The sequence below is a fragment of the Penicillium angulare genome (assembly GCF_028827245.1).
Source record: "Penicillium angulare strain IBT 27051 chromosome Unknown utg000012l_segment0_segment0, whole genome shotgun sequence".
Classification (NCBI taxonomy): domain Eukaryota; kingdom Fungi; phylum Ascomycota; class Eurotiomycetes; order Eurotiales; family Aspergillaceae; genus Penicillium; species Penicillium angulare.
Genome location: NW_026623171.1, coordinates 660,741 through 683,170, shown reverse-complemented (window position 1 = coordinate 683,170; position 22,430 = coordinate 660,741). Strand labels below are relative to the sequence as shown.

At 48.3% G+C, this 22,430-nt stretch overlaps 9 protein-coding genes across 9 annotated transcripts; 2 read left to right on the top strand and 7 right to left on the bottom strand.

Annotated features, from left to right (window-relative positions):
- Positions 1 to 156: 156 nt before the first annotated feature.
- On the bottom strand, positions 157 to 1,324 carry N7478_012894 (SDR family NAD(P)-dependent oxidoreductase; the record flags this gene model as incomplete). Its single annotated transcript, XM_056929104.1, has 4 exons — positions 157 to 613; positions 688 to 1,018; positions 1,080 to 1,111; positions 1,200 to 1,324. The coding sequence occupies 4 exons, from the start codon at positions 1,322 to 1,324 to the stop codon at positions 157 to 159; spliced, it is 945 nt and encodes a 314-aa protein (XP_056772466.1).
- Positions 1,325 to 1,989: 665 nt separating this feature from the next.
- Positions 1,990 to 5,169, top strand: N7478_012893 (TBC domain-containing protein; the record flags this gene model as incomplete). Its single annotated transcript, XM_056929103.1, has 1 exon — positions 1,990 to 5,169. The coding sequence occupies one exon, from the start codon at positions 1,990 to 1,992 to the stop codon at positions 5,167 to 5,169; it is 3,180 nt and encodes a 1,059-aa protein (XP_056772465.1).
- A 478-nt stretch (positions 5,170 to 5,647) lies between these two features.
- On the bottom strand, positions 5,648 to 7,249 carry N7478_012892 (uncharacterized protein; the record flags this gene model as incomplete). The annotated part of the gene is made up of 1 exon (XM_056929102.1): positions 5,648 to 7,249. The coding sequence occupies one exon, from the start codon at positions 7,247 to 7,249 to the stop codon at positions 5,648 to 5,650; it is 1,602 nt and encodes a 533-aa protein (XP_056772464.1).
- Positions 7,250 to 8,232: 983 nt separating this feature from the next.
- On the bottom strand, positions 8,233 to 9,963 carry N7478_012891 (Zn(II)2Cys6 transcription factor; the record flags this gene model as incomplete). The annotated part of the gene is made up of 1 exon (XM_056929101.1): positions 8,233 to 9,963. The coding sequence occupies one exon, from the start codon at positions 9,961 to 9,963 to the stop codon at positions 8,233 to 8,235; it is 1,731 nt and encodes a 576-aa protein (XP_056772463.1).
- Positions 9,964 to 10,548: 585 nt separating this feature from the next.
- On the top strand, positions 10,549 to 10,755 carry N7478_012890 (dolichyl-diphosphooligosaccharide--protein glycosyltransferase subunit 4; the record flags this gene model as incomplete). Its single annotated transcript, XM_056929100.1, has 1 exon — positions 10,549 to 10,755. One exon carries the CDS (start codon positions 10,549 to 10,551, stop codon positions 10,753 to 10,755), a length of 207 nt encoding a protein of 68 aa, XP_056772462.1.
- Positions 10,756 to 11,573: 818 nt separating this feature from the next.
- Positions 11,574 to 14,561, bottom strand: N7478_012889 (putative C2H2 finger domain protein; the record flags this gene model as incomplete). The annotated part of the gene is made up of 1 exon (XM_056929099.1): positions 11,574 to 14,561. The coding sequence occupies one exon, from the start codon at positions 14,559 to 14,561 to the stop codon at positions 11,574 to 11,576; it is 2,988 nt and encodes a 995-aa protein (XP_056772461.1).
- Positions 14,562 to 15,976: 1,415 nt separating this feature from the next.
- On the bottom strand, positions 15,977 to 17,200 carry N7478_012888 (nitrilase; the record flags this gene model as incomplete). Its single annotated transcript, XM_056929098.1, has 3 exons — positions 15,977 to 16,245; positions 16,328 to 16,655; positions 16,724 to 17,200. 3 exons carry the CDS (start codon positions 17,198 to 17,200, stop codon positions 15,977 to 15,979), a joined length of 1,074 nt encoding a protein of 357 aa, XP_056772460.1.
- Positions 17,201 to 17,887: 687 nt separating this feature from the next.
- On the bottom strand, positions 17,888 to 18,727 carry N7478_012887 (uncharacterized protein; the record flags this gene model as incomplete). Its single annotated transcript, XM_056929097.1, has 1 exon — positions 17,888 to 18,727. One exon carries the CDS (start codon positions 18,725 to 18,727, stop codon positions 17,888 to 17,890), a length of 840 nt encoding a protein of 279 aa, XP_056772459.1.
- A 938-nt stretch (positions 18,728 to 19,665) lies between these two features.
- Positions 19,666 to 20,603, bottom strand: N7478_012886 (fungal specific transcription factor domain-containing protein; the record flags this gene model as incomplete). The annotated part of the gene is made up of 2 exons (XM_056929096.1): positions 19,666 to 20,265; positions 20,304 to 20,603. The coding sequence occupies 2 exons, from the start codon at positions 20,601 to 20,603 to the stop codon at positions 19,666 to 19,668; spliced, it is 900 nt and encodes a 299-aa protein (XP_056772458.1).
- Between the last annotated feature and the right edge of the window lie 1,827 nt (positions 20,604 to 22,430).

The following is a 22,430-nucleotide window of genomic DNA, read 5'->3' as shown; positions in this document are numbered from 1 at the left end:
GGGGACACTTGTTAGAAGGTGTAGTACATGCTATGCTAGTTGGTGGGTGAGTGTATAAAGCCATAGGTGTACAACACTTTCATGGTTGTTCTACCACATTATAATCACCAGGTACTATCTGCAACCTGATACTCAGTATCATGCATTCATATTTTCTCAAGCTAGTTTACCAGGAACAAAAGGATGTCCAGCAGTCAAACCGCCACACACAGCCCACGCCTGTCCATTAACATAGCTACTCTCATCACTTCCCAGGAATAGCGCCACGCGTGCGACCTCATCAGCAACACCACCCCGCTGAAGTGGATTCAACTGTCCAATCTTGCGCTCCGTCCCTCGTTTTCGCGCTGCGTCGAATACAGCCTGCGTCATACCCGTCTCGATTATACCAGGACAGAGGGCATTAATCCGAATCCCGGTGCCCACGAGTTGGTACGAGCATGTTTGCGCGATAGAGATCACTGCCGCCTTAGAAGCAGAGTAATCGGTTGAGCCAGCGTTAGACCTAAGCCCAGCTACAGAAGCAGTGCATATAATGGAGCCGGATGAGTATGGCTTAGATGCCGAAGTTACTTTCATTGCCGGTGCGGCATGCTTAGTTGCTAGGAAGACACTATAAAGCGAATTAGCGTTGAACTTTTCGATTGAATATCTGTATTTTGAATTTTGAACGTTAGAATCACTTACCCAAAAGCATTGGTTTTCATGGTCTTCATAAAATCATCACCGTCGATATCTGTGAATACTTTGGGCTGTCCAACTATTCCGGCGTTGGCGAAGAAGATGTCCAATCGACCGTATTTGGCTAGGGCATCGTCAATGACTGATACTACAGCTTTTTCGTCCCCAGCATCAAATTGCCGGGTGTGCACATCCACGCCAGGGTAGAGAGACTCTATCTCTCGCTTGTGGGTTGGAAGATGACTGTCGCTATAGTCGCAGATGTAGACTGCTTTTGCCCCATTATTGGCGAATTGATGCGCGCTAGCGCGGCCAATTCCGTTTGGTGAGTTTGCCCCTGTATAGAATTGATATGAGCCGATGACTTGTTTTTAATGAGAGTAGCGTGGAACTTTTACCGGTGATGATTACCACCTTGTCTTTGGTCCGACTATGGCGGTAATGTTAGCCTTGGATATTTGAAATGGGAATTTGTCAATTGTTATGTGTATGATCTAAGCTAATATTGAGACACTCACAGGCCTTTAGAGTCAGAAGCAACATGGCGAACTCGGGGAATTCCTTCGAAGGTGCCTTCATCAGCAATGCCTTCGTTAAGCTGTTGGCTTAGAGCCTGTAGACGTTGTCGCGCAACCCCAGACATAGTCCACTGATTTATGCTAATTCGGATCGGATAATTCAGGGAGATGGGATTGAATTGGACAGTGGAAAATGATGTTATTGGAGAATCAAAATAGAGTAAAGCAAGGTGACAATGTCTGAGGAGGCAATAAATAAGAATAAGCTGGGGTTGGAGCTTTCCCCACTCGGTTATACAGAGATGCCGAGGCCCGTATCTGTATAGCTCACGTGACCATATCGAGCTCAAAACACGTGACCGATAACATCACGTCATGTGCCTTCTCCCATGTTTTGAACATAAACAGGGTTTATGTTTGGCGTCTTGGGCTTGCTGCTACCGGCACTTGTTCTCTGGCAATCGTCTTTTAACCGTTCGAGTCATTCGCTTATGGAAGTTCCCGGTCGATCGCCTCGCATTCTATAGATTCACGCGGATCACCCAGGATCGCCAAGGGTGTGCAAAAAGTGCAGCAAAGATCACCCCTTCCCAAAGAAAAAAAATAAAATAAAATAAAAATTCCAAGACAGGGAGAGGAGAACCTAGCTCCAGCTAGAAGCGACGATATCCGCAAACCAAACCAATATTACTCAGTTTTCGATGTTGTTCTCCAATTTGGAATTCCCCACAAGCATTTATGAAGACTCATTACGCCGTCTATGACACCGTGAACTACCAGCCGTTGAGTCATGGCAGAGCCCAACTCACATTTGCCGCGACGTTCCTCTTCTCTGGCGTCTTCTGGGTCGACCAGGAGCCAAAGGACGAGAACATTACGCTCTCAAGCGCAGAAGCGAAACTCGACTTCCTCGAACAAAACCACCGATCTCACATCCTTCCCTTCGCTTTCCCCACCCGACCGCACCCCCACTTTGACTCGAGGCCTGACAAACACGTTGATGACGAGTAACAATGGAGATTCAATAAATGAGACTGAACGTGGTCGACGGGCCACTTTAGCAAGGCTGACTACCGGCATGTCTCACACGTCAGGTCGTGCGGCTCTTTTCGATGATTCCGTTCCAAAACACGATATTCCAGGCGCGCTTCATTTGGCAGATGATGCGCCTATTGAGCGATTAATCGCAAATACGGGGGCAGTGAAAATAGTCCGGCAATTTGCTCGCGACCTGGCCCAGCGAGATGCTGAGATTTCAGCTCTGAGACAGCGTGCTGATACTCGGGAGCGAGAGCTTAAACGCATGCTCCGAGAAGTTTCGGTGTCCAATCAGGATATTGAGCGTCGTCTGTATCAAATGGAGAACTCGTCCGATAGTCGTAACTCGGACGAGGATAGCACCCACTCGGTCGACCAAACCTCGCAGCAGTCATCTGGGCTAAATGGCCTCATGTCGCAGGCTATGATGGATACAGTGGGTGTTCAGCTTGATGGTGAATCAGGACTGGCTTCCGAACACCAGGCTACTATTCGCGCACAACGCCCCGGGGATCAAGGCCTAAGCTCTGAATCTGATATCCGTCGAAAACGGCAAGGTTCCATTCGTGGCTGGCAGGAGTATCTGTTTGGTTCGACCAATCCGAGCAGAAAGACAAGCAGCGCAAGTAGCATGATGAGCGATATGCAAGAGACTGCAGATGAGGACCCTGAACGCGTTAAAATACCAAGCAATCCCTCTGTCCGCCGCAAGGCTCTTGATGACCAGCTTTTTCAGCCTCCGACCGGCGACATGTCGGCAAAGCGTGTTGCTACTACGCCCATCAACGGTGATACCTCTAGCATTCATTCCCGCAAGTCTTCGCGGTCGCTCGGTTCATGGACTGTCAAATTGTTTGCTGGCAATTCACAAGGGAAGGACACCAGTGACTCTGAAAGTAATCGTACCAAGCCTTCATCAGAGCCGAACACCCAATCTGGGAACCACAAAAATGGAATGAGTGCAGTTGCCGCACTGAAGAGGATCAACAGCAATACTAGTATTCCGCATCCCAGATCTGCCGCTGGAGCGACTGCCGTCTCTAAAACGAACCCTCCAACTACCCGAAGAAGCGCGACGGGGAGTGTGTCACAAGGTGCAACATCCGACGGCGCTGAGCGAACCTCGACTAATCTTGGTCCGGTTGAAATGGACGCTATTTTACCCGTGGAATCTAGACCTCCAACACTGGCACCCATCTACAATAACACCCTTGCCGGCGAATTTCTCACAGACAGATTCGGATTTATCTATGATCAGCGGCGAAAGAGACGGCAGAGAGAAGCGACCACCGACAAACCCACTCAACCGCGTTTAAGCATTGCTGAGACACTTGGTAACCTTCGCAGTGATTCATCAGATGTTGACGACGACGCAATCAGCCAACGGCCCGAGTCAATTCACTCCCTGGCCTCTCCACCTGGTTCGCCTGATGACCCTGAAAGCGGAGTAGTCGGATTGCGTCGATGGCAGGACTACCTGCGGATACCATCTCGCCCTACAGAATTGCTCTCTCATACTCCTTCAACTGCCCCACTCGTTTCCTTAACCACTTCAACGGAGACCCGCCCACATAGCTCGTCAGTTTCAACAGACAAGGGGCTGTCAGTCAATCCAAGCGCCCCGCCATCCGCAACCACATCAGCGGTCACTGCTGATCGCCCCGAATTTGCTGGAATAGTTTCAGGCGCATCTGCTACGACCTCTTTAAATAAGCCTGGCGCTGCTGAGGCCGAGCCTGTCAAGTTGTTACTGGAGCAGCTTACGGACCTCCATGATACACTGCAACGAGATCGCACTGTTCGATGGAATGAATTTCTCCGCAAAGTCAGGGCAGAACGCCGGAAGGAAGGAGAAGCTGCGGCAGCCACATCTGACCGAACAGTCACTGCAGTTGACACGCCGGAGGCGTCTCTCACAGATGGAGAAGTTGTTGGGATTGCCGGCCTGGGAAACAAGGGAAAAGTTGGTCGCGCTAAGTGGCGTGAGTTCCGGACCCTTGTCCTTGGTGGCATTCCCGTGGCCCTACGTGCCAAGGTCTGGTCTGAGTGTAGCGGGGCCTCGGCCATGCGCGTTCCAGGTTATTATGATGACCTAGTTCATGGTATTGGAGGGACTGAGCCTGAAGCATCAGTTGTGGCACAGATTGATATGGATATTCGACGGACCTTGACAGATAATGTTTTCTTCCGTAAAGGTCCCGGTGTCGCAAAACTGAAGGAAGTTCTTTTGGCGTACTCGCGTCGCAATGTTGAAGTTGGTTATTGCCAGGGCATGAATCTCATTGCCGCATCCCTTTTGCTCATCATGCCTACAGCCGAAGATGCCTTTTGGATCTTGGTGTCAATGATTGAAATCATTTTGCCCCAGCACTACTATGATCATGGTCTCCTGGCATCTCGCGCCGACCAGGTCGTGTTGCGGCAGTATATCTCCGCACTTCTCCCAAACCTGTCAGCTCACCTGGATGATTTGGGCATTGAATTGGAGGCTCTCACTTTCCAATGGTTTCTGTCTGTTTTTACCGACTGCCTTTCTGCGGAAGCCCTGTATCGTGTCTGGGACGTGGTTCTGTGCTTGAATGTGACGAGCACTGCCGTTCCTAATGGCTCTGCATCATTGCATGTCAAAGAAGGGAGCGACAAGGCTACTCCATTACCCGAGGACCTTGAGTCTGGTAGTGGAGGAGGCAGTACATTCCTGTTTCAGGTGGCTTTAGCCCTCTTGAAACTCAATGAACCTCAATTGCTCACCACTTGCTCGACACCTGCCGCCCTTTACACCTACATCAATCACCAAATGACCAATCACGCGATCAGCATCGATGGCTTGATTCAGGCCAGCGAGGCATTGCGCAACATGGTTCGTCGGGAAGACGTCGTTACCCGCCGTGCGGTTGCTCTACGGGAGATGCGGGAGTTCAACAACGCCTGAGGGTTCTGAAACAAATGCTGGCTCCGTCGCCGTCCTTCGTCATCACTTTCACTCCTTTCCCGTTTTTTTTCTTCATCGTTTTTTCTCTGCCCTATCTTGATTACGAGCTTGGGGCGATGCCGAAACGACACTGGCATTGGGCAAGGAGTTTCGTTATCTTATTTTCATTTCATTTCGGCCTTACATTTCCTTTCCGTATACCACATAGCTCATTCTTGTCACTTCCACGTCCGATTTTCCTGGGAAATGCTTTCTCTTCCCTTCTTTCTCTTTTTCCTCCGCATGGCCATTCTGCTTTGATCCATCTTGCAAGAGGCATTTCAAGATACCCCTGGCCTTTATACTCAGCAACCATATAGAACAGTGAAATTAATTTCTCCCCACTTTGGAAATGAATTTTCTACATGATCACATCTGTGTCAATTCCAATTCCAAGGCTATCTCGTCAAGCCATGCACATGTTTAATCTCTATATGATCTAACTCGAGAACCGACTCCAGGCTCGAATACGAGACCCATAGATTCTAAGTAGAATCGGCGAAACCATAATCACTGCAGATAATGCAGCTAGTAGGGTTGCAGAGTAATTGATATGCAACGAGTCATACATGGGTCCCTCAAACAGCGGGAAGGTAGCAGAGACCAAGCTACGAACCACCACATGGATTGAGATCGCCGATACTGTGTTCAAGAAATATACATCCACAATGTATACAATGCCTGAAATGAAGATGATCTGCAGCGACATGCCAATAAAGAAGCAGGAAATTACCTGTGAAGCCCAATGGGTATTACCTGACCAGCCAAACCAGAGAAGAGACGGTGGAAGAAGCACTGCTCCAAGGATCATAGGTGGTAACCGATCTTCAGGTGCAATGCGAGAAGACACCAAGCTACCACCCGTATCTTCTGGTACCGTGAGCTGCTGCTGGAATTCTTTTTGCGCTGCAACCCATCGCTTCTTATACCAAGTCATCGTGAACAAAGAGAAAATCCCCAAAGCACTCATCAGCCCCAATCCTACTGAGATAAACGGCAGATACGCAACAGGCGTAGCCCACCCTCGCTGCTCAAAGGCACGGGGGAAAAGCTGATACGACAGATACAATGACCCATACACAAGCGTCAAATACACCGTCATCACAATCAAGATCGGCTCCTGCACAAACATCCGAACGGGCTTACTACAGTATCTTCGTAGCAGAACTCTGGGCTCAAGTGACACCATTTCAGCACTAGCTCGGTGCCTCTCGTCTCCCGTTTCCGTACGCAATCTGGCAGCCCGCCATCTCAAGATTCGGTTATGTGAAGACTCTCGCAAGAAGAAAATCGAAATAATCCCTGCCCCTCCGCATAAGATGAGTGTCAACCACGCCGTCCATCGCCATCCACTTCTATCAACGAGGTAGGCTCCTGCGATCGGCCCTAGAATAGAGCCTAGGTTCATTATACTCGCCGATGTGCCAACTGCCACGCCACGGGCTATCGGCCCAAAGATATCCGCCAACACGCCCGAGCCAACGGCTAGCCCCCCTGCACCCATCAGCCCGGCTAGGAAGCGAGATACCAGAATGGTGGTTACGTTAGTGGCAAGAGCGAGGGGAATCTGGAAAATCGCGCAGCCAGTAAGAGCCAATGCGAGCACCGGTGCACTGCCAATTACTTCGGCTAGTGGTGCCCAGAGTAGCGGGCCGAGAGCGAAGCCGGCGATGAAGAGGGCTACGCCTAGGCTCATTAATTCTTGCGAGACGGCATATTCGTTGGCCGTGACGTTGGATGCGGCGCCGAAAATGGAGGAAGCGAATGCTATGGAGAAGATGATTGCTAGAGGGGCGGAAGAGCGGAGCAGCTTTGTATTTCTTGGCCAATTTTGGGGATTTTCTGTATCATTTTGATCTTCCCAGGTGACGAGCTTGAATTTTCCGGCGGGCTGTGGCTCAGCTTCATCCTTTTGTGAGGGGCATTTGATCCCAGCGTCGTTGGTTGGTGTGAAAAGTCCATTTGGGTATGGAATTGGGTTGACAGAGGGTTCGTGAATGATGCTTTTGGGCAGATTACAGCCATCTGGCATCGAGCTCATGGCGAGACGAGAATGAAGGGATCAATTGAATGCTTCATTGAAAGGACTGTAGCAAACCTTTTTGTATGTTCGTCCATTTATCAATGGGGCTTTTGCGATCGGCATTCGACGCGAATTGTGATCCACTAGATTCTTATCGGGCATGTATGCGGAACATCTCCGATGTTTCAAGTATCCAGGTGCGCAGGTGGTATGCGAACAGTACGCGGCCATTTAAATCAGATGATGAATCGTCTTGGCATACATAGATAATTTTAGGAAATAAATGAGATCTTCATCGATCAATTGATGTCGAGGGAAGTACTGTAGGAGTGGGGTTACAGGGTCCTATCTATACTAATAAATACTTCGGCAGTCTCGCCGGATGATGGCCTCAGGCTGCCATTGTTCCAGACGTCGATGCCCAGGTGGGCTAAATCGCTGCAAACGATAACAATAATTAAAGGAATAGTACGAATATTACGAATAATGTCTATATAGCAGCTCATAGATAATCATTACCATTGATTGACATGCTGAAGAGGCAGATTCCAATTACTTGTAGACATCTAGGCTGATATTCGAGGTCATACATGATAGTATTACTGTATTGTATTGGGCCTAGACTAGGTACCAGTGCTCATCGGAACCAAATCCTAGACTGGAAATAAGGAATAATGAGAGAGCTTCCATCAATTATTTCGGGCTTGATGGTCAGGCTTCAGGTTATTATGCCACTTTAAACAGTCGCATCGCCAGCTGGTATCTGAGCCATAAGATCTATATATGGAGAGACACGCCATGAGCAATGCGGAACAAAGTGGCAGGTTAATATAAGAAGAGGCCAACCTAATCAAGTCGTCCACTCTTGAAAAGGGTTCGATGGCCTTGCTGATTCCCTTGGGGGTTTAGCTGTGCCTTTTTGTAAAACAATAGGAATTGATGATTCATCACTTTGACACTCCACGCCGAAATGAAGTTCACTTCGCTTCATTTGTTTTATCTCAACTGGGGCCGTCCCGCGGCCAAAACAGCCCATTGTCGAGGATCGAGGTTATGTCAATTTGATCCATTGTTGGTCGTACACCTAGCTCCAAAACATCACGGGCCACGGCTTTTATTTGGCGCATGATTGACTGTGAAATAGCCCAGGTCCGCGCCAAGGTTTTGAACACACCGATGGTGAGGCCAATACGATCGCGACTGGGATCGGGCATCTGACCAGCTTTGACGGAGCACGCGGCCAGCTGAACAATGGAGCTGAGTGTAAGAGCGCATATGAAAAATGGAGTATGGCGTTCAACTGGCAAACGGAGGGCTGCCAGGGTTGAAAGCTTACTGGCCGCTTTGACGGCCTTCATAGCATGAACATGATGGGAGAACGCAGGAATGCTAATCGGGCCCGCTTGGCCGCATATCACCTCTGCAGCAACGGCAGGGGAGGACAAGAGATCGGACCGTGGAAAGTTAAGATAGATGGAGGCACCGTTAATTATCATTGTTGCCTGGAACATTATTTCGTCGACGGAACCATCTGGTCGCATGAGTTCCGACTTAGATTCCGGTAGATGATGAAACCAGCTGGCAATACGCGCATCAATAGCTTCGACATGATCTTGCTGCCCCTCCACTATATCCTGCGTGGCAACCACCCGGCCAAGGATTCGCACTGCTTCGATACGATATGAATAGGATGAAAAGTCCCGCTCTTCATCAGCAAAAACACGCTCGTCAAACTGAGCAATGGTAGGCGGCGGTGGCGGGGTGAGGCCATCCTGGTAAATGCGTTCTTCGCAAGGCAGCGGTACTTCAAGAGGAACCAGGTTGGTGCGATAGACTTGCTGCACCCCTAGAGCTGTAAGCATACCCTCAATTATGAACAGTTCCCACCAAGTTCGGCGAAGGCATTCTGCACGAATTGGGTCCCCATTACTCGCGACCTCGGGGTATGTTGCTAGGTTCATCCCAAGCTCGAATGCCACATTGACGGCGGCAGCGAGACATTCGCCCGCTTCGCCTCTTTCATTCCGAGAGTGCAGAACAATGGCAAGCAGGAGAAGCGCTTGGACCTTTTCTACTGAGGGTGCTTGCTCCCAAACCACGGAGACCACGGTGGGACGATAAGTCTCACTTGAAGCTGCCGGGGTGAAGTGAGAAGCGATGAATTTCATCACCTGCTCCAGATAAAGCGGGAAGGGAGAACGAAATAAGAATCGTAATGGGGGGAGGATGGGATGTGCCGGATTAAAGTAGGTATAGTAGATATCGAGCAGATAGCCGTCACCTGCGATCGACGAGGACGAATCTGGGGTCAGTGGCCCGGTCGCGGGCCTAGTGACAGGCGGAGCCATTATGATAGACGTGTCGTTTACACTAGGGCTCGTAGATCCCGAGGAAGATACAGGCACGGCAGATATATACTGAAAGCTGTTTGGAGCACTCCAACCCACAGTATTGGCCATATCCGGGGTCTCCACGAGCAGGTTATCTGGGGAAGGCTCTTGCGCACGTCGTTTTTTAGAATGGCCTTGATAACCTCGACGAGATTTTGCATATTGGCAATCGGCGCCCGTTAGGGAACACCGACCACAAACGGGAGTTTTGCCATCACATTTGAGATGCTTATGGCGACAAAGCAGACAGGCCAATAAAGAAGGGGACGGTTTTGCAGACGTGGGGTCGGTTATTGCGCTCTCATAAAGCTGAGAGCCTTGTGGAACCTGCGGCTCGGTCATTTTGAGCTTTGAAGCAGTTCAGACATGGGACTTAATATAAAGATCCAAAGATATATAGATATTTGCAAGACGAGGCTTTTTTTTTGGTCGGGCGAAACGGCACGGACTTAGAGACGCCGACTGGAACTGGGGTGATTAGTCATGCATCACACTGCACCAGTGTAATAAATCTATGTCACGTCAATACGGTAAATATCGCCCGGCTGTGGTCTTTGGAGGGCCTGGAGTACGGTTGGAGTTCCTTCCAAGGTCACGTTCATGACACGTTACCTACCGCCTGAGTGCTAGGGTGTACTACTGTATCTATGCCTCGGGCCATTAGTTAACGTGGATCAACCTGACCACCTAGGCATTCTGTTAAGTTCTACTTTCTCTCTTCCTCTCTCTCTACCTCCTGTACTTTCTCTGTCCGTATCTTGAAAATTCAGGTTACGCAGTCCACCACGCGCCCTTACACTGCTTACACCTGAGCAATTGAACCCGTGGACCTATCGACGTGTCCCTTCCGTCACTGGTCACCTTGCATTGACCAGCTCCTCTACCCGTATACCGCCCATCTGTCTTGTCTAAAGACTTCCTTTCACAATGATCTCCGACGGCGATCTCTATCGTCTTGCCATCTTCCTTGGCTCGTGTGCCATGATGATGATTGTCCTCTACCACTTCCTCGACGTCAACGCCCGCGATGATGAGGAGACCACCGTTCCAAAGCAAACCAAGAACACCACGACATCCACCGTACCATCAGACAACTCCAGCGAAACCCCGTCGTCGACCGCGAAGGCGAAATAACTTTGAAATGTACACTACGAATGAAAACAATGAAACACAATTGCAATTTCATGGGTTGAGAGGTCATTTTGCCGAGAGAGGCTAGCTGTATGTGCAATCCACACCATGGTCTTCATCGAGGCCCAGCATTTCACATTCAATTTTATTTGTTGCGTTATTAAGTGTTGTTATTGATTATTTAGACATCAAGATACCAATTGAACTTCAAATTTGCTTTGTTATTGCACACTATCTATGCTGCTATTGACCATTGATCTCTTTTATAGCATTGTTTCAAGAATCAGGCATCATGAAACTTCAGGATAGAGTGTCCAGGGGCCGTGGTCCCGGCGTCGTTCCATGTCACTAGTTGCGATAGAAGAATGTATTCTGTTGAAACAAAATAAAACAAATAATACCGACATCCCAGAAAAGGAAGGGCTGATGGATTAGACCGCGTTGGAAGCATCATTCACATGGGGTGTGAGTAGTGAGATTACTCTGGATCCGGAAGGGTCATCGCCATTTCAAAAACGCGACTTGATGATAAACGCGTATGAGTGGCGAGCCGATGATCGCTAAGATCTACGTCGGGGCCAGCCTGTTCTTTCCAATGACGACCTCCATTTTTGAAAAGCTCTGCCTTTGCCTTGGGGTCGGAAATCCCGTGAGTTCGACTGAAAGCGTCGACCAGTTTGGGGTCAGCGGGGAGAACTACGGTCCCCGCGGGTGTATTATGATGAAAGAGGTCGAATTGCGACCTACTAAGCGCTAGACGCTCATCCTCCGCTGGTAGGATCCGTCCTTGTTAGAACTTCCATTTCTGCGTACATGATTGGTCAAACTTGCATATTAGATTTCTCACCAGGTGAACACATTGTGGGACCATCTCCTAAAGCCCAGGCAAGTTTGCTGATGTGCACGTCTCGAACATGATCCTCCATGGCTGCCGATGCTTTTGGATTGCGGTCAGTGCAGCCTTTCCACTCACAAGTGAGACAGAGAGGGATATGGGTATTTTTGACATGACTCTGAAGTAAAGGCAGGTTGTGAAGCTCAACCGGACACCCCTCCCACTCGCAATTGAATATTGGAAATTGCGGGGTCGCTTTGTCTGAGCTAGTAGGAATAGCTACTTCGAAATTGGCGGCCCTATCTTCCTTGCGTGGACGGCCCACTCGCTTCTTAACCGGAGGCATTTTCTGCGGAGACTGAATAACCACTTGTAAATTGGGGTGACCTTTGGTCTGCGAGGATAGAGAAGGTTCTTTAACTGAAGGAGGCGTGGAGTGAACAGTCTTGGGGTTGGATTGAGGAGTTGACCTCACAGCTGGAGTGACTGCTGATGGGCTTGATTTATAGTCGATCCGTTCAACTGATGGGATAAGAGCTTCGGCATTCGGGGTTGGGGGAGCTGGAGCAACTGGAGCAACTGGAGCAACTGGAGCAACTGGAGCAACTGGAGCAACTGAGACAACTGAGACAACTTGTGGAGGCGAGAGTGGGGGTAGAGGATGGATGTAGGGAATGTATGCAGTGTTGGGTTGAGAGTGGTGGGGGTGAATTTGACTGTTAAGAGGCAATTTTGGCAGCGGGATAGGATGGTGTGGGCGCGAAAGAAGACCTGGCACACTCGGGAATGACAATCTTGTCGCGTCGAGCGATTGCACGGATGGACGCGATTGCACGGATGGACGCGATTGCGTGAGTGGACGCGGAGGTGATGGGCGGTGAGGAGGGTGAGGGTTAGATGAAAGTTCCGGATCACGTGGAATGACTGGATCGATAAGATCCCACCGAACTGTATCCAAATCTGACGAAGTATCCATTGTAGGGAGGTTCTTGAGGAGAATAAAGAGATGGTGGTTCAGCACCTCCTGGTATGGATGCTTTGCACTAGTAACAAGCACATCCCGTGCGATAGTAGCTGGATTGTATTCGTCCTTGTGGTCTACCTCGCTGGGATCTAGTCGCTTGACTAGGTCATGCCGCTGCCGAAGCTTAGTTTGAAATGCTTTGTGGCGAATGCGTCTCTTAATAGGAACTACGGGGTCGACCGTATTTGGACTAGAGACCTGTTTAGAGCCATCGTCAAGCTTACGTGCCTTTTTTGGAGGCGGTGCTGCCCCGTCAAAGTTTCTCATCACTGGAAGTTGACGCTGATGGGTAGAAGGTGGGACTGTATCACTACCGGGGACACAGTTATGTTGTTTGGGATGTTGGTGTATGATTGAAGGCCGTTGGTCTGAAAACCTTTGTATAATTTGACCAGGCGATTGTAAAGAATTCGATGCCGTAACCGGCATATCGATTTGAGCCGCTCGCGATGTTTGAGTAATTTGGACATCACCCAATGGCTTCGAACCGCTAGCGGAATGGGCACCAATAGAAGCTCTTGCAGGTAGATCTCTAGGGGGCGATGAAGGCCTTGGTCGTACGTGTGCTTTCGTGTTTTGCACAGAAGGTGTAGCCATTCCATGAGCTTGTGTAGGCTCCGGTACTGGTCGAAAGGGCTGAGGAGGAGTCGGATTAGATGGAGCTGATATTCCCTTATCGGCCCTTTTATCATTGCTTGGTCGAGCCGAAGGAAGATTTGGCGCGGTCTTAGAGGGGGTTTGAACCTCAGGTACGGCCTGCTTCGAGCGTGACGGCTCAAATTGTTTAGGCGTGAATGTCGATGGCGGGAAACCTCCCTTTGATGGTAGTTCCTTAGATGGGACAGGGCGGTGCTTATCTGTGCTTGTCAAGCTATTGTAAGCAGCTGATTGAGCTGGCTTAGAAGAAACAGGAGTCTGTGATGTAGAGGTTGTCGAGATCTTGCGAACGGCGGCATCGTTAAGATTTGTGGAGGTCTTGGGGTTCCAAGAACCACGCACCGCTGACTCGGTAGATGTATGAGCGCTTCGGGGTGAAGTCGAGACTGGAGCAGAATTAATGCGTGGGGGTATGGATGATCTATGTTGATCCATAGCCACTCTAGCATTTTTTTGAGGTTGTCTGGTGGGATCAGGCTCTAGCGTGCTTCGAGCTGCAGAGGTGTGGGGGTCTCGGTTTGGGGAAGTCACTGGCTGAATTTCGTCACGAATGAAGTTTTCTCGACGGTTTTGCATTGTGTTGGTCTGGCCCATTGATTTGGATCGGTCAAGAGGTTTCGCAGAGCCCTGGCGATCGCGCTGTTGATCGGGAGGGCCAGTTGGTCGATTGGAGGCTGTGGTATGCTGACTCGGCTGCGGAGGAGTCGAACTGTGTGCTGGGCCTGTGTAGCTTGGAGTAAAGCTTCTAGGATGAGAAAAGCTGCCAATAGGCGATGGTTGAGAGTGGCGCTGAAAGGGACTTTGCACGCCTCCATCCCGAGTCGTTGTCGGCCGCGATGCCTGTGTGGGAACAGTATTTTGTGATTGCGCCGACGCGGTGAAGGGAATATCAGTCCGGCGAGACAAGTTCGACGAATAGTGTGAAGTCGATGGTCCGAGATCTGAAGGTCTCACACATTGTTGGTTCGAAGCTTCCGTGTTTGACTGCCCCGGGAGATCTCCGGCTGTTTCTCCAGCTTGCACCGGATGGCGGTGACTATAGGAACCTTGAAGAAAGAGGTCATCCCTATCTTCTTGAGAGTATGAGGCGTGTCCAGGTGTTGGTTGATGTCCGGGTTGGCCCTGCCCTTGCCTTTGCTGCGCCTGCCAACGAGCGGCATGTTGCATGTACTGGGTACGTGTCGCGTTGGCAATTCGGGCAGCATCCGTGAATGCTGGATGCGTCCAAGCGGGAGGGTCTTCTCGAGACATATACTCTTGCCATCCATTAAATAAATCGCCTTGATTGTCCATGGTGAGTAGGCCCAGGCTAGTGCCTCATGATCCGGTAATCTGGAGGAATGGGTACAGGCAGGTGGGACTGTGCGCCTAAATATGGTCATCGGGGGTGATTGGGAGGTGCGGGAGACTCATAACAAAGAATCTTTGATAGGCAGGGGGGGACTGCAGTATGATTTTACATTATTGAAAAGACGAGAAGGAACAGGACCGGATAATATAGACTGAAGAAAGTCGAACGCGAAAGATCCCGAACTGTTCGTATATATCAAGCCCGCGTCGCGAGGAGCAAAAGATAAGCCAATCATCTCACAGTAAAGCCACGAATGGGTCTGGTCACCTGACTACACACATTTTCTTTCTGCTACAAAACTCGAAGGGCTGTTTCTTACATTGTGCACATTTCACATAACCTTGATATCTGTCTGGCTTTGACAAAATGTTTGGGTCGAGCTAGATCAAGTGAGAGGTCGTGATCATGCATTTTCAACTCACACGTCCGCCCTCGCTCGCCCTGGTTACCCCACAGGGGTGAGAGCTGGAGTGCCTTCTCTCGATCAAATCATGAGTAGGATATCGTTTTTAACACAGGTCCTTGCGATGCAACGGAGATTTGCATGAAAAATGTCTAGCTTTATCTTCCCTATACGCCTGATAATACGACTTTCATGCTCGATATTCTTCCGACTTCATTTCAGTTTGATCCCAGAAAGCGTCTGTCAGCACTGATTCAATATACCAAATGGCCTCCCTATAATTTTGAAGCAATGCCTTTGGATACATAGTTACCTTTCAATTAAACATATACACCGCCAAATTATCTCCTCGTCATTCCCGTCTCGACGGATTCCATGGTTGGCGAGGTAAACGAATGGCGCAAAGCAAATTGCAAGACTATCATTTGGTCGAAAGACCAAATGTAGTTTTGTCTCTCGCTTGCAGACCGGCTCTGAATGCTTTTAGGCTAGGATTTCGTCGGTTTGAAAGTGAGAAACATATACTATAGTCGATCCGTCCTTATGCAGGGAGTACGTTTATATGTAGCCTTGGACTATCTATACGCAATTATACTTGATTGTTCTTTCCCATAACTTATCATTCGCCTAATATTACCTTGTAGGGAATGTTGTGCTCGTCGGCTACTTGTAATCTTAATTGCATCCCGATGACCATCCTCGGGGTTGACCAGCTCTCCAAGCGCGTAGTACAGTGTAGATTCCAATGTTTTTGCTGATATAGAATAAAGTTTAGGTGCGATGATACTCATCATGGTGTATTATCGATAGAAGTTGAAGCGGCCCCGGGTATGAATATGAATAGGTAAACCCAGACTTGAAGATACATATACTTGATGTTTCCACCTCGCCTCCCGTCACCATTTGCAGAGCAAATGGCTTTAAACTTGTTCACCGTTCTATTTTCAGCGAGTTCTAGAAAGGTGGGGGGTTCAAGTCGAGCCCCTCCACGGTCAGCTTAAATGCGTCGTTTCGGGAGTAGCTACCTGCAACGTCCAAGTCAAGTCTACCACGTTCGCAATCTTCCAGGTCAATCTCTGAGATAACCAACCCATCCGCAGCATCGGAGTTGCTGGCATTCACATCAGGGCTATCGTCGGGGCAAACTTCCCATATCGGGCCGCCCAGTACCTCCCCAAGAGGACCGACTATGCAAGATCCACCCCGGGAGATATAGCGGTTTGCTATATATGCAGACTTCATTAGCATTGCTCTACGTTTCAAGGTTTATTTTCTGAATCAGAAGATCAGAGGAGATCCATTCACCATCAGCAGATTTATCTTCAAGCGACGCATTTTCGGTAATCCAAGTTGGCAACTCGTTATAGCGGACACACTGGTTTGAAGAAAGTACGAAGGTGCGTCCTTCGCCACCAATTGTTCGCATGAGTGGGAGCCAGGTATCACGACTATCGGCGGTGGGCGCGAGATAAAGGTTCACATTTTGCGAATACAAACTCTGCCTGAGAAGGGGCATGAAATTCTCCCAGCAAATGGCTCCACCAATAGTGAGTTTAACACCATTGATCTCAGTTGTGATTGCTTTCAGGCTCGATGCTGACCCTTGACCCCAGATTAGTCGCTCGGAGGCTGTCTTTTCAAGATGAACCCAGAGCCGGTTAACAAATATTCACGAAATTGATGTTTATTCAAAAGACTCACTGGCATGACCTTTCTTCTCTTTCCAAGAATACCTCGTGATGGGTCCACAAACACCATCGAGCAATACAAAGTGCCACCGGCCTTTTCAATTACTCCAGTGGCAATAAAGACGCCAGTCTCTTGAGCTAGCTGTTCCAGAAACTCTCGCGTTCCATCTCCCCGGTAGTTCTTTCCTGGCGCTGTAGGAAGTTTGCGCTCTACCCAGTCATCATCGGCCCCAGCTGGGGTATCACCGAGATCCACAGCTGACTGGAAGTATCGCAGGAACTGCTCGCGGCCATGAGCCCCGCGCGCGCCAACTGCGGCGCCAAAGTCACAGGTGCGCGGGTAGCCACCTAGATAGGCTTCGGGGAATAGTATGAGCTGAACACCTCGAGCGGCACTCTGGATTGTGATACGCTTCAATGCAGCAAGAGTGGATGGCAGATCCGACAGGCTCCGAGCTTGCGCCACAGCGACGGTCAGTTTCTGTGGCATTTTGCTGGGGCTCGTTTTATTGACTATTTGTTCGGAAGTTTTTTTGTATCCTCCAAGAAAGAGAGTGTCAATGGCTGAATGAAGAGAAATTTATGAGTCTACTTTGAAGTCGCCATTTTCATCGGAGATTTTAGTCCGATAAAGTTACTTTCGGCGTCAAACCTCCGATGCGGGGCCGTAGATCTCCACATTCATTATCGGCTCCAGATTAACTATAGTCATGAGAAACGCCACCGAAACAAGTCACGTAAAGAAACTCTCGGATATCGCCGAGCTTGGTTAAAATTCAATCCTGCTATCTTGCAAGGTCAAGATATACCTTCGAGATGTAATCTTTCTTTCTTTCTTTTTTTCTTTCTTTTTAAATGAATTTACTAGCATAACCTAAAATATTCGGAAAGAATCAATTGCTCCATTTCTCTTTCCATAGTATGTCTTTCTCCATCAATATTGTCTTTTTACTTGTCTTTCTATTTACTATGTAGAGTTTACAGTACGGGTAGCGGTAGAATATGCGCTAAATGATACTATATATGGCCAAGTAGGTTCAAGTTCCCCCTTCCCGATGATTGCTACTAGTATGGGCGTAGTCAAGTCGATCAATGAGAAATCATAACTACTAGTAGTAGATCCTATAGCAAAACAGACGATTCCCAAATCCCAAACACAACGCGGCTTGACTAAAGGCTATTTCAAATCGCCAGAATCTGGAGCCTCCACAGAGAGAGAAAGCCTAGGCAATGCACCCGCCTGATGATGTGCTTGTATTTGACGCCGAAGTCTCAGGTAAATATTCTGGTATGGCCGTTGGATATCAAAATCCTCACAGATACTCGAATCTGGATGAGTTGGGTCAAAATTCAGACCATGGAGTTCACCCTTGCACCATTCCGAAGTGCTTGGTTCAAGATATCCATGCACCGGCCTGATTGGCGCATTTTGTAATGATTCAAGTAGAATTGGGTCAATCTGAAGCTCATAATCTCGCACATGACGACCGGTATTCAGTCTTTCTCGACAGACATAATAGTCCATCCAAGGCTGAGTGTATTCACCAGCTTCATTCTTTTCCCAATTATCAGGAGAGTTCCTGCCCTTGACATAATTCTGGATTGCGCTGTGGATCATTGGCCCATAGACTGCCAGAAGGCTTATCTTGTCAAGATTCGAGCCTGTAAATAGATTCTCTTGTTCGAGCTGAGAGAAATACCGTTCCCAAGACGCCAGTGGGGGTAGACACCAGTCAAGAGGGTGATAACCACCGAGATCACCCCATGTATACCAGAGAAGATCCCGGAGAGGTGGCTGCTTAGACCCAAACGTAAATTCTAGCCCAGCTCCGGCTCTCCGGAGCTTGTAGTGAGCGTCAATGATATTTGATGATGCGTCGGAGATGTTTAATTGTATAATTCGGGGTTGCCGGAACAGAGTCTCTAGTTTCTCTAGATACTGCTGGCGTAAATTGAGAGGACTGCATGCATTTGCACCCACCATGAACCAAAGAATAAATCCGGAGTATGCATCCATGGCGCTAGAGACCTGTCATGCAAGGAGCTCTCGTCAGTATTCGCGAAATCAAGACTTGAGAAGTATGTAGCTTATACCTGGATGCCAAATCTTTGAAGGCTTTTGTGACATCGTATTTGCCACGCAAAGTTGGGACCAGGAACTGTAGAATCGCGGTTTTGTGGTGTTGTTCTATACGTGTTGGCCAGAGTAGGTCGAGGTCGAGGACGACTATTGACTGGCGTCCTGGTACAAGGTTTAATGATTTTCCCCTGTCTGGATGATTGGGTACGTGGAGGCTTAATCAACCCCCAGGTTTGTAGACGATTGCGGATTGCATACTCTGTAGTATCACATCCTTGGTTGACGAGGGTATTGCAAATAGTTTCGACATCCTGGCTGTCACGGTAAAGCCTAGATATCTTTTTTCTATGGGCATTGAGGTTATCTTTTGGTGGCATTATTACCACGAAATACGGATGTGTCACTGGAACAGTCTCTGCCCTGCGAGGTGGAGGTGTAGTCAAAGGTAGATAGATTGCTCACTGGAAAGTGGATGCCTCGAGGACGATATACTCCGCAGGTCAGAAAGAACTCAACCAAAATTAAAGTGGGGAAATAGGGGTAGTCCGTCTCGGTGCTGGAAAAAGAAAGGGAAAAATAGGGGGTGGTGGATCTATCACATTATAGTTACATGTTTTTGCACGACCTTGGGAATTTGTAGATCGACAATTTAATTGAGGTATTTCACTAAAATTATTATGTGCATATTAAATCGCTCCGTATATATCCATTGATTTAAGTCAATATTAAATCGGGAGGTAGTATCATTGCGCATCAGGATTGGGCTTGAAGGTCAACTGAGCGGCTGTCAACTTCCCATGATACTCAGCCAAAGTAGCATTATGATCGCTCATTTTGACGGGAAGATCCGAGAACAAACATGTCAGAAGTGAGATTTAAAATTCGACAGAGCCAAATAAACCAGGAAAGGCAAACAAATCGTCATCGTAATGAGTATTGAGATTAGCGCTGGAAGGCTCGAAACCATCAACCCAGACTGGGGAAGTACTCCCTTCTTCTTGCCTTTCGTTTTCACAAAGGAAGCAGCTTTCCGAAGAATGAATCTCTGATGCCCACGCTGGGGAGTCATTATTGCGCGGATCTTGCCATGGAAAGTCCTCGGTCACCATCTCTGTGACCATCCTGCAAATATCCGTATTCACAACCAATGACCGAATGTGAGGTATCCTAGATTTGATAGAGTCTGCATCCGCATCCGCACCTACAGCTATTCTGTTTGCTTCATTGTCTTTGGTGGATACTGCGTGATAGAGAATCGATTCAGAGAGTACGTCAAATAGATCACGCAATGGCTCGGCTTCAACCCATTGCTCGGAAAAAACCGCAAGGATAACAGAACATGTCCGTATAGCTGTGATTGTCTTTGGAGATCGATAAAGATCACTGCGGCTGGACGGCGGCGTTGCCCAAAAGCAATATAAAAGTGTAATGCCAATGCCAAATTGACTCAGGAGCTGCGTGTTGTCAGTTAAGCTCTACATGGGAAATATCACCAGTTGGAAGGCCGACTCACTCCAGGCCAAAGCTGGGCTGTTTCACGATCCTTCTGGTATTTTCGGAAAACGGTTATAATGTCCGCACAGGCTTGTAGACACTTCTCGCTGACTATTCCTCCAACATTTTCCTTTGTTGGTCGATGCAAAAGTAAAACTGTATAATTAAAGGCCATGCCCACCCATCCCTGGCTAGTGTAGCCCTTGGATTGAGGATCACTGTGGGGTTGTAAATATTGTCTCCATTCCTCCATATCCTGCAATATATGGCTTCTCCAACCGTAATGCCTTGAGAAGTTTTTAATGTAGTCTGTGCGCATCATGATACTGAGTATTCTTGATTGAATTCTCCTCACCCGAATGAGATGTAATGCCGAAGAAACCTGGGTTTGTCGAGGAAGGGATTCAAGTTCAATCTGTGGATGTAATCCCGACCCACGACATTGCATCTCGTTATCGTTTGTGTTTGCAAAGAGCTGGTTTAATTATTCATTAATACTAGGAACACATGGAACATAGAGCTAAGCTTACCCTAGTTTCGATATGCTCGTCCGAGAGACTACACGGAACATGGTATATCCAACTGATCAATCGATCAATCGAGTATGCAGACCAAAATACCCGACGACGTATTTGTGTTTCGTGAAGGGTTGAATATTCTCGGCTTGGCGGCTCGTGCATAGATCGATGCAGTTGAGATATCACACAGCATCGTATTGTTGTCGATATCATTGTCAGAACTGTTTGAGATGAAGGAGAATGAAGAGCATGTATTGTACACATGAGATATGCTTGAACGTGCAGAACGGGGTCGGGCTTTTCGAATACACAACTAAGAGATGAAAGGGCAACTGAATATAAAGCCTGAGCTTTTAGACAATTGGTCGCAAGAAGGGTATGAGCGGATGTCACTTACATTGGATATGCGTCTTTCCTCGGGGGACACTCGAGCAGCGAGGAGATGGCTAACTGCAAAAGCCATTGTCACAAAGAATGATTTCCATTTTTCACTAGGTGGTATGGTGTCACCACTGCGCGTTAGTCCCTTCCAGGAATGAAACCACTGCCAGAATGTCTCTTCATGAAGAAATGGGTAACGAGGGTTGACACGTTCAAGGTAGGTTTGAATCAGAGTGAGTTCTGTTTGATCTGAGAATATTGGAACACAGTCAATGGCTACCCCGCCTTGTGCAATAATGCTTATATGCCCAGAAAATGGATTCGGCTGACTCTTAGAGTCATGACTGCGAATATTATGTGCGTTGGGGAAGATAGGAGAGGATGCTTGAATAGTCACCGGGGTTTGAATATTCGCTTCAGGTGATCTAAACTCAGGAGAGCCCAACGACCTTCGCGGCCGATTCAACCGGTTTAAAGAGGGAAAATAATCATTTCCCTCATGTGTTGTTCTTTCATGCCCTCCTTGGAGGCTCTCCAAGGAATCAGTTGTGGATCTTTGCTGTCGCTGTTGTGGTTGGTCATGGATCTGTGCCTCCAATTCGATAACTCGACTCTCTAACGAGCGCACATATCTGGATGTATTACTTTAGTCGACAATTAAAATCTGAAAGAATTTATGCACCACCTACTGTTGACTAATGGAAGATTGCCTTGGCAACCGTTCCGATGTTAGACATGCTGTTATTATTTCGCTTGTATCAGTATGAACCTCTGGAGGAAATCGAGAAATCAAGTTACCTGCTCCTGCTTGAACGCAACTAATGCAGGGTCGATCACGACTACACTGTGAACACATGAGTATCTCTCTTGGAATAAAACAAGGATGGGGCAATACTCTTTGTTTCCGTCGACGGCATCTTTGGCATGAAAAATTTCCAGCGGGTCTCGGTGCGCTGGAAGAAGCACTGCCCGGGGCCATCAGAATCGGGTAGTAAGGCCAGAAAGTGGTAAGTATGATTTTAGGCTGACAATGCAGAGCACAAAGATTTGAACGATGACATTTTATACATTACTAACCATTCAGACTGAAGGCTGCGTTAAGTTGTGGACACCAGTCGTGCCGTCGGAATAACCTGTCCGGGAGCAGCCGGTAACAAATAGTGGTTCCAAAGCTTTGATATCTACTACTAACAAGCTACCTCAGTTCTGTACTTAATTTGGCCTAATATGCCGTAACGGCCAAGTAC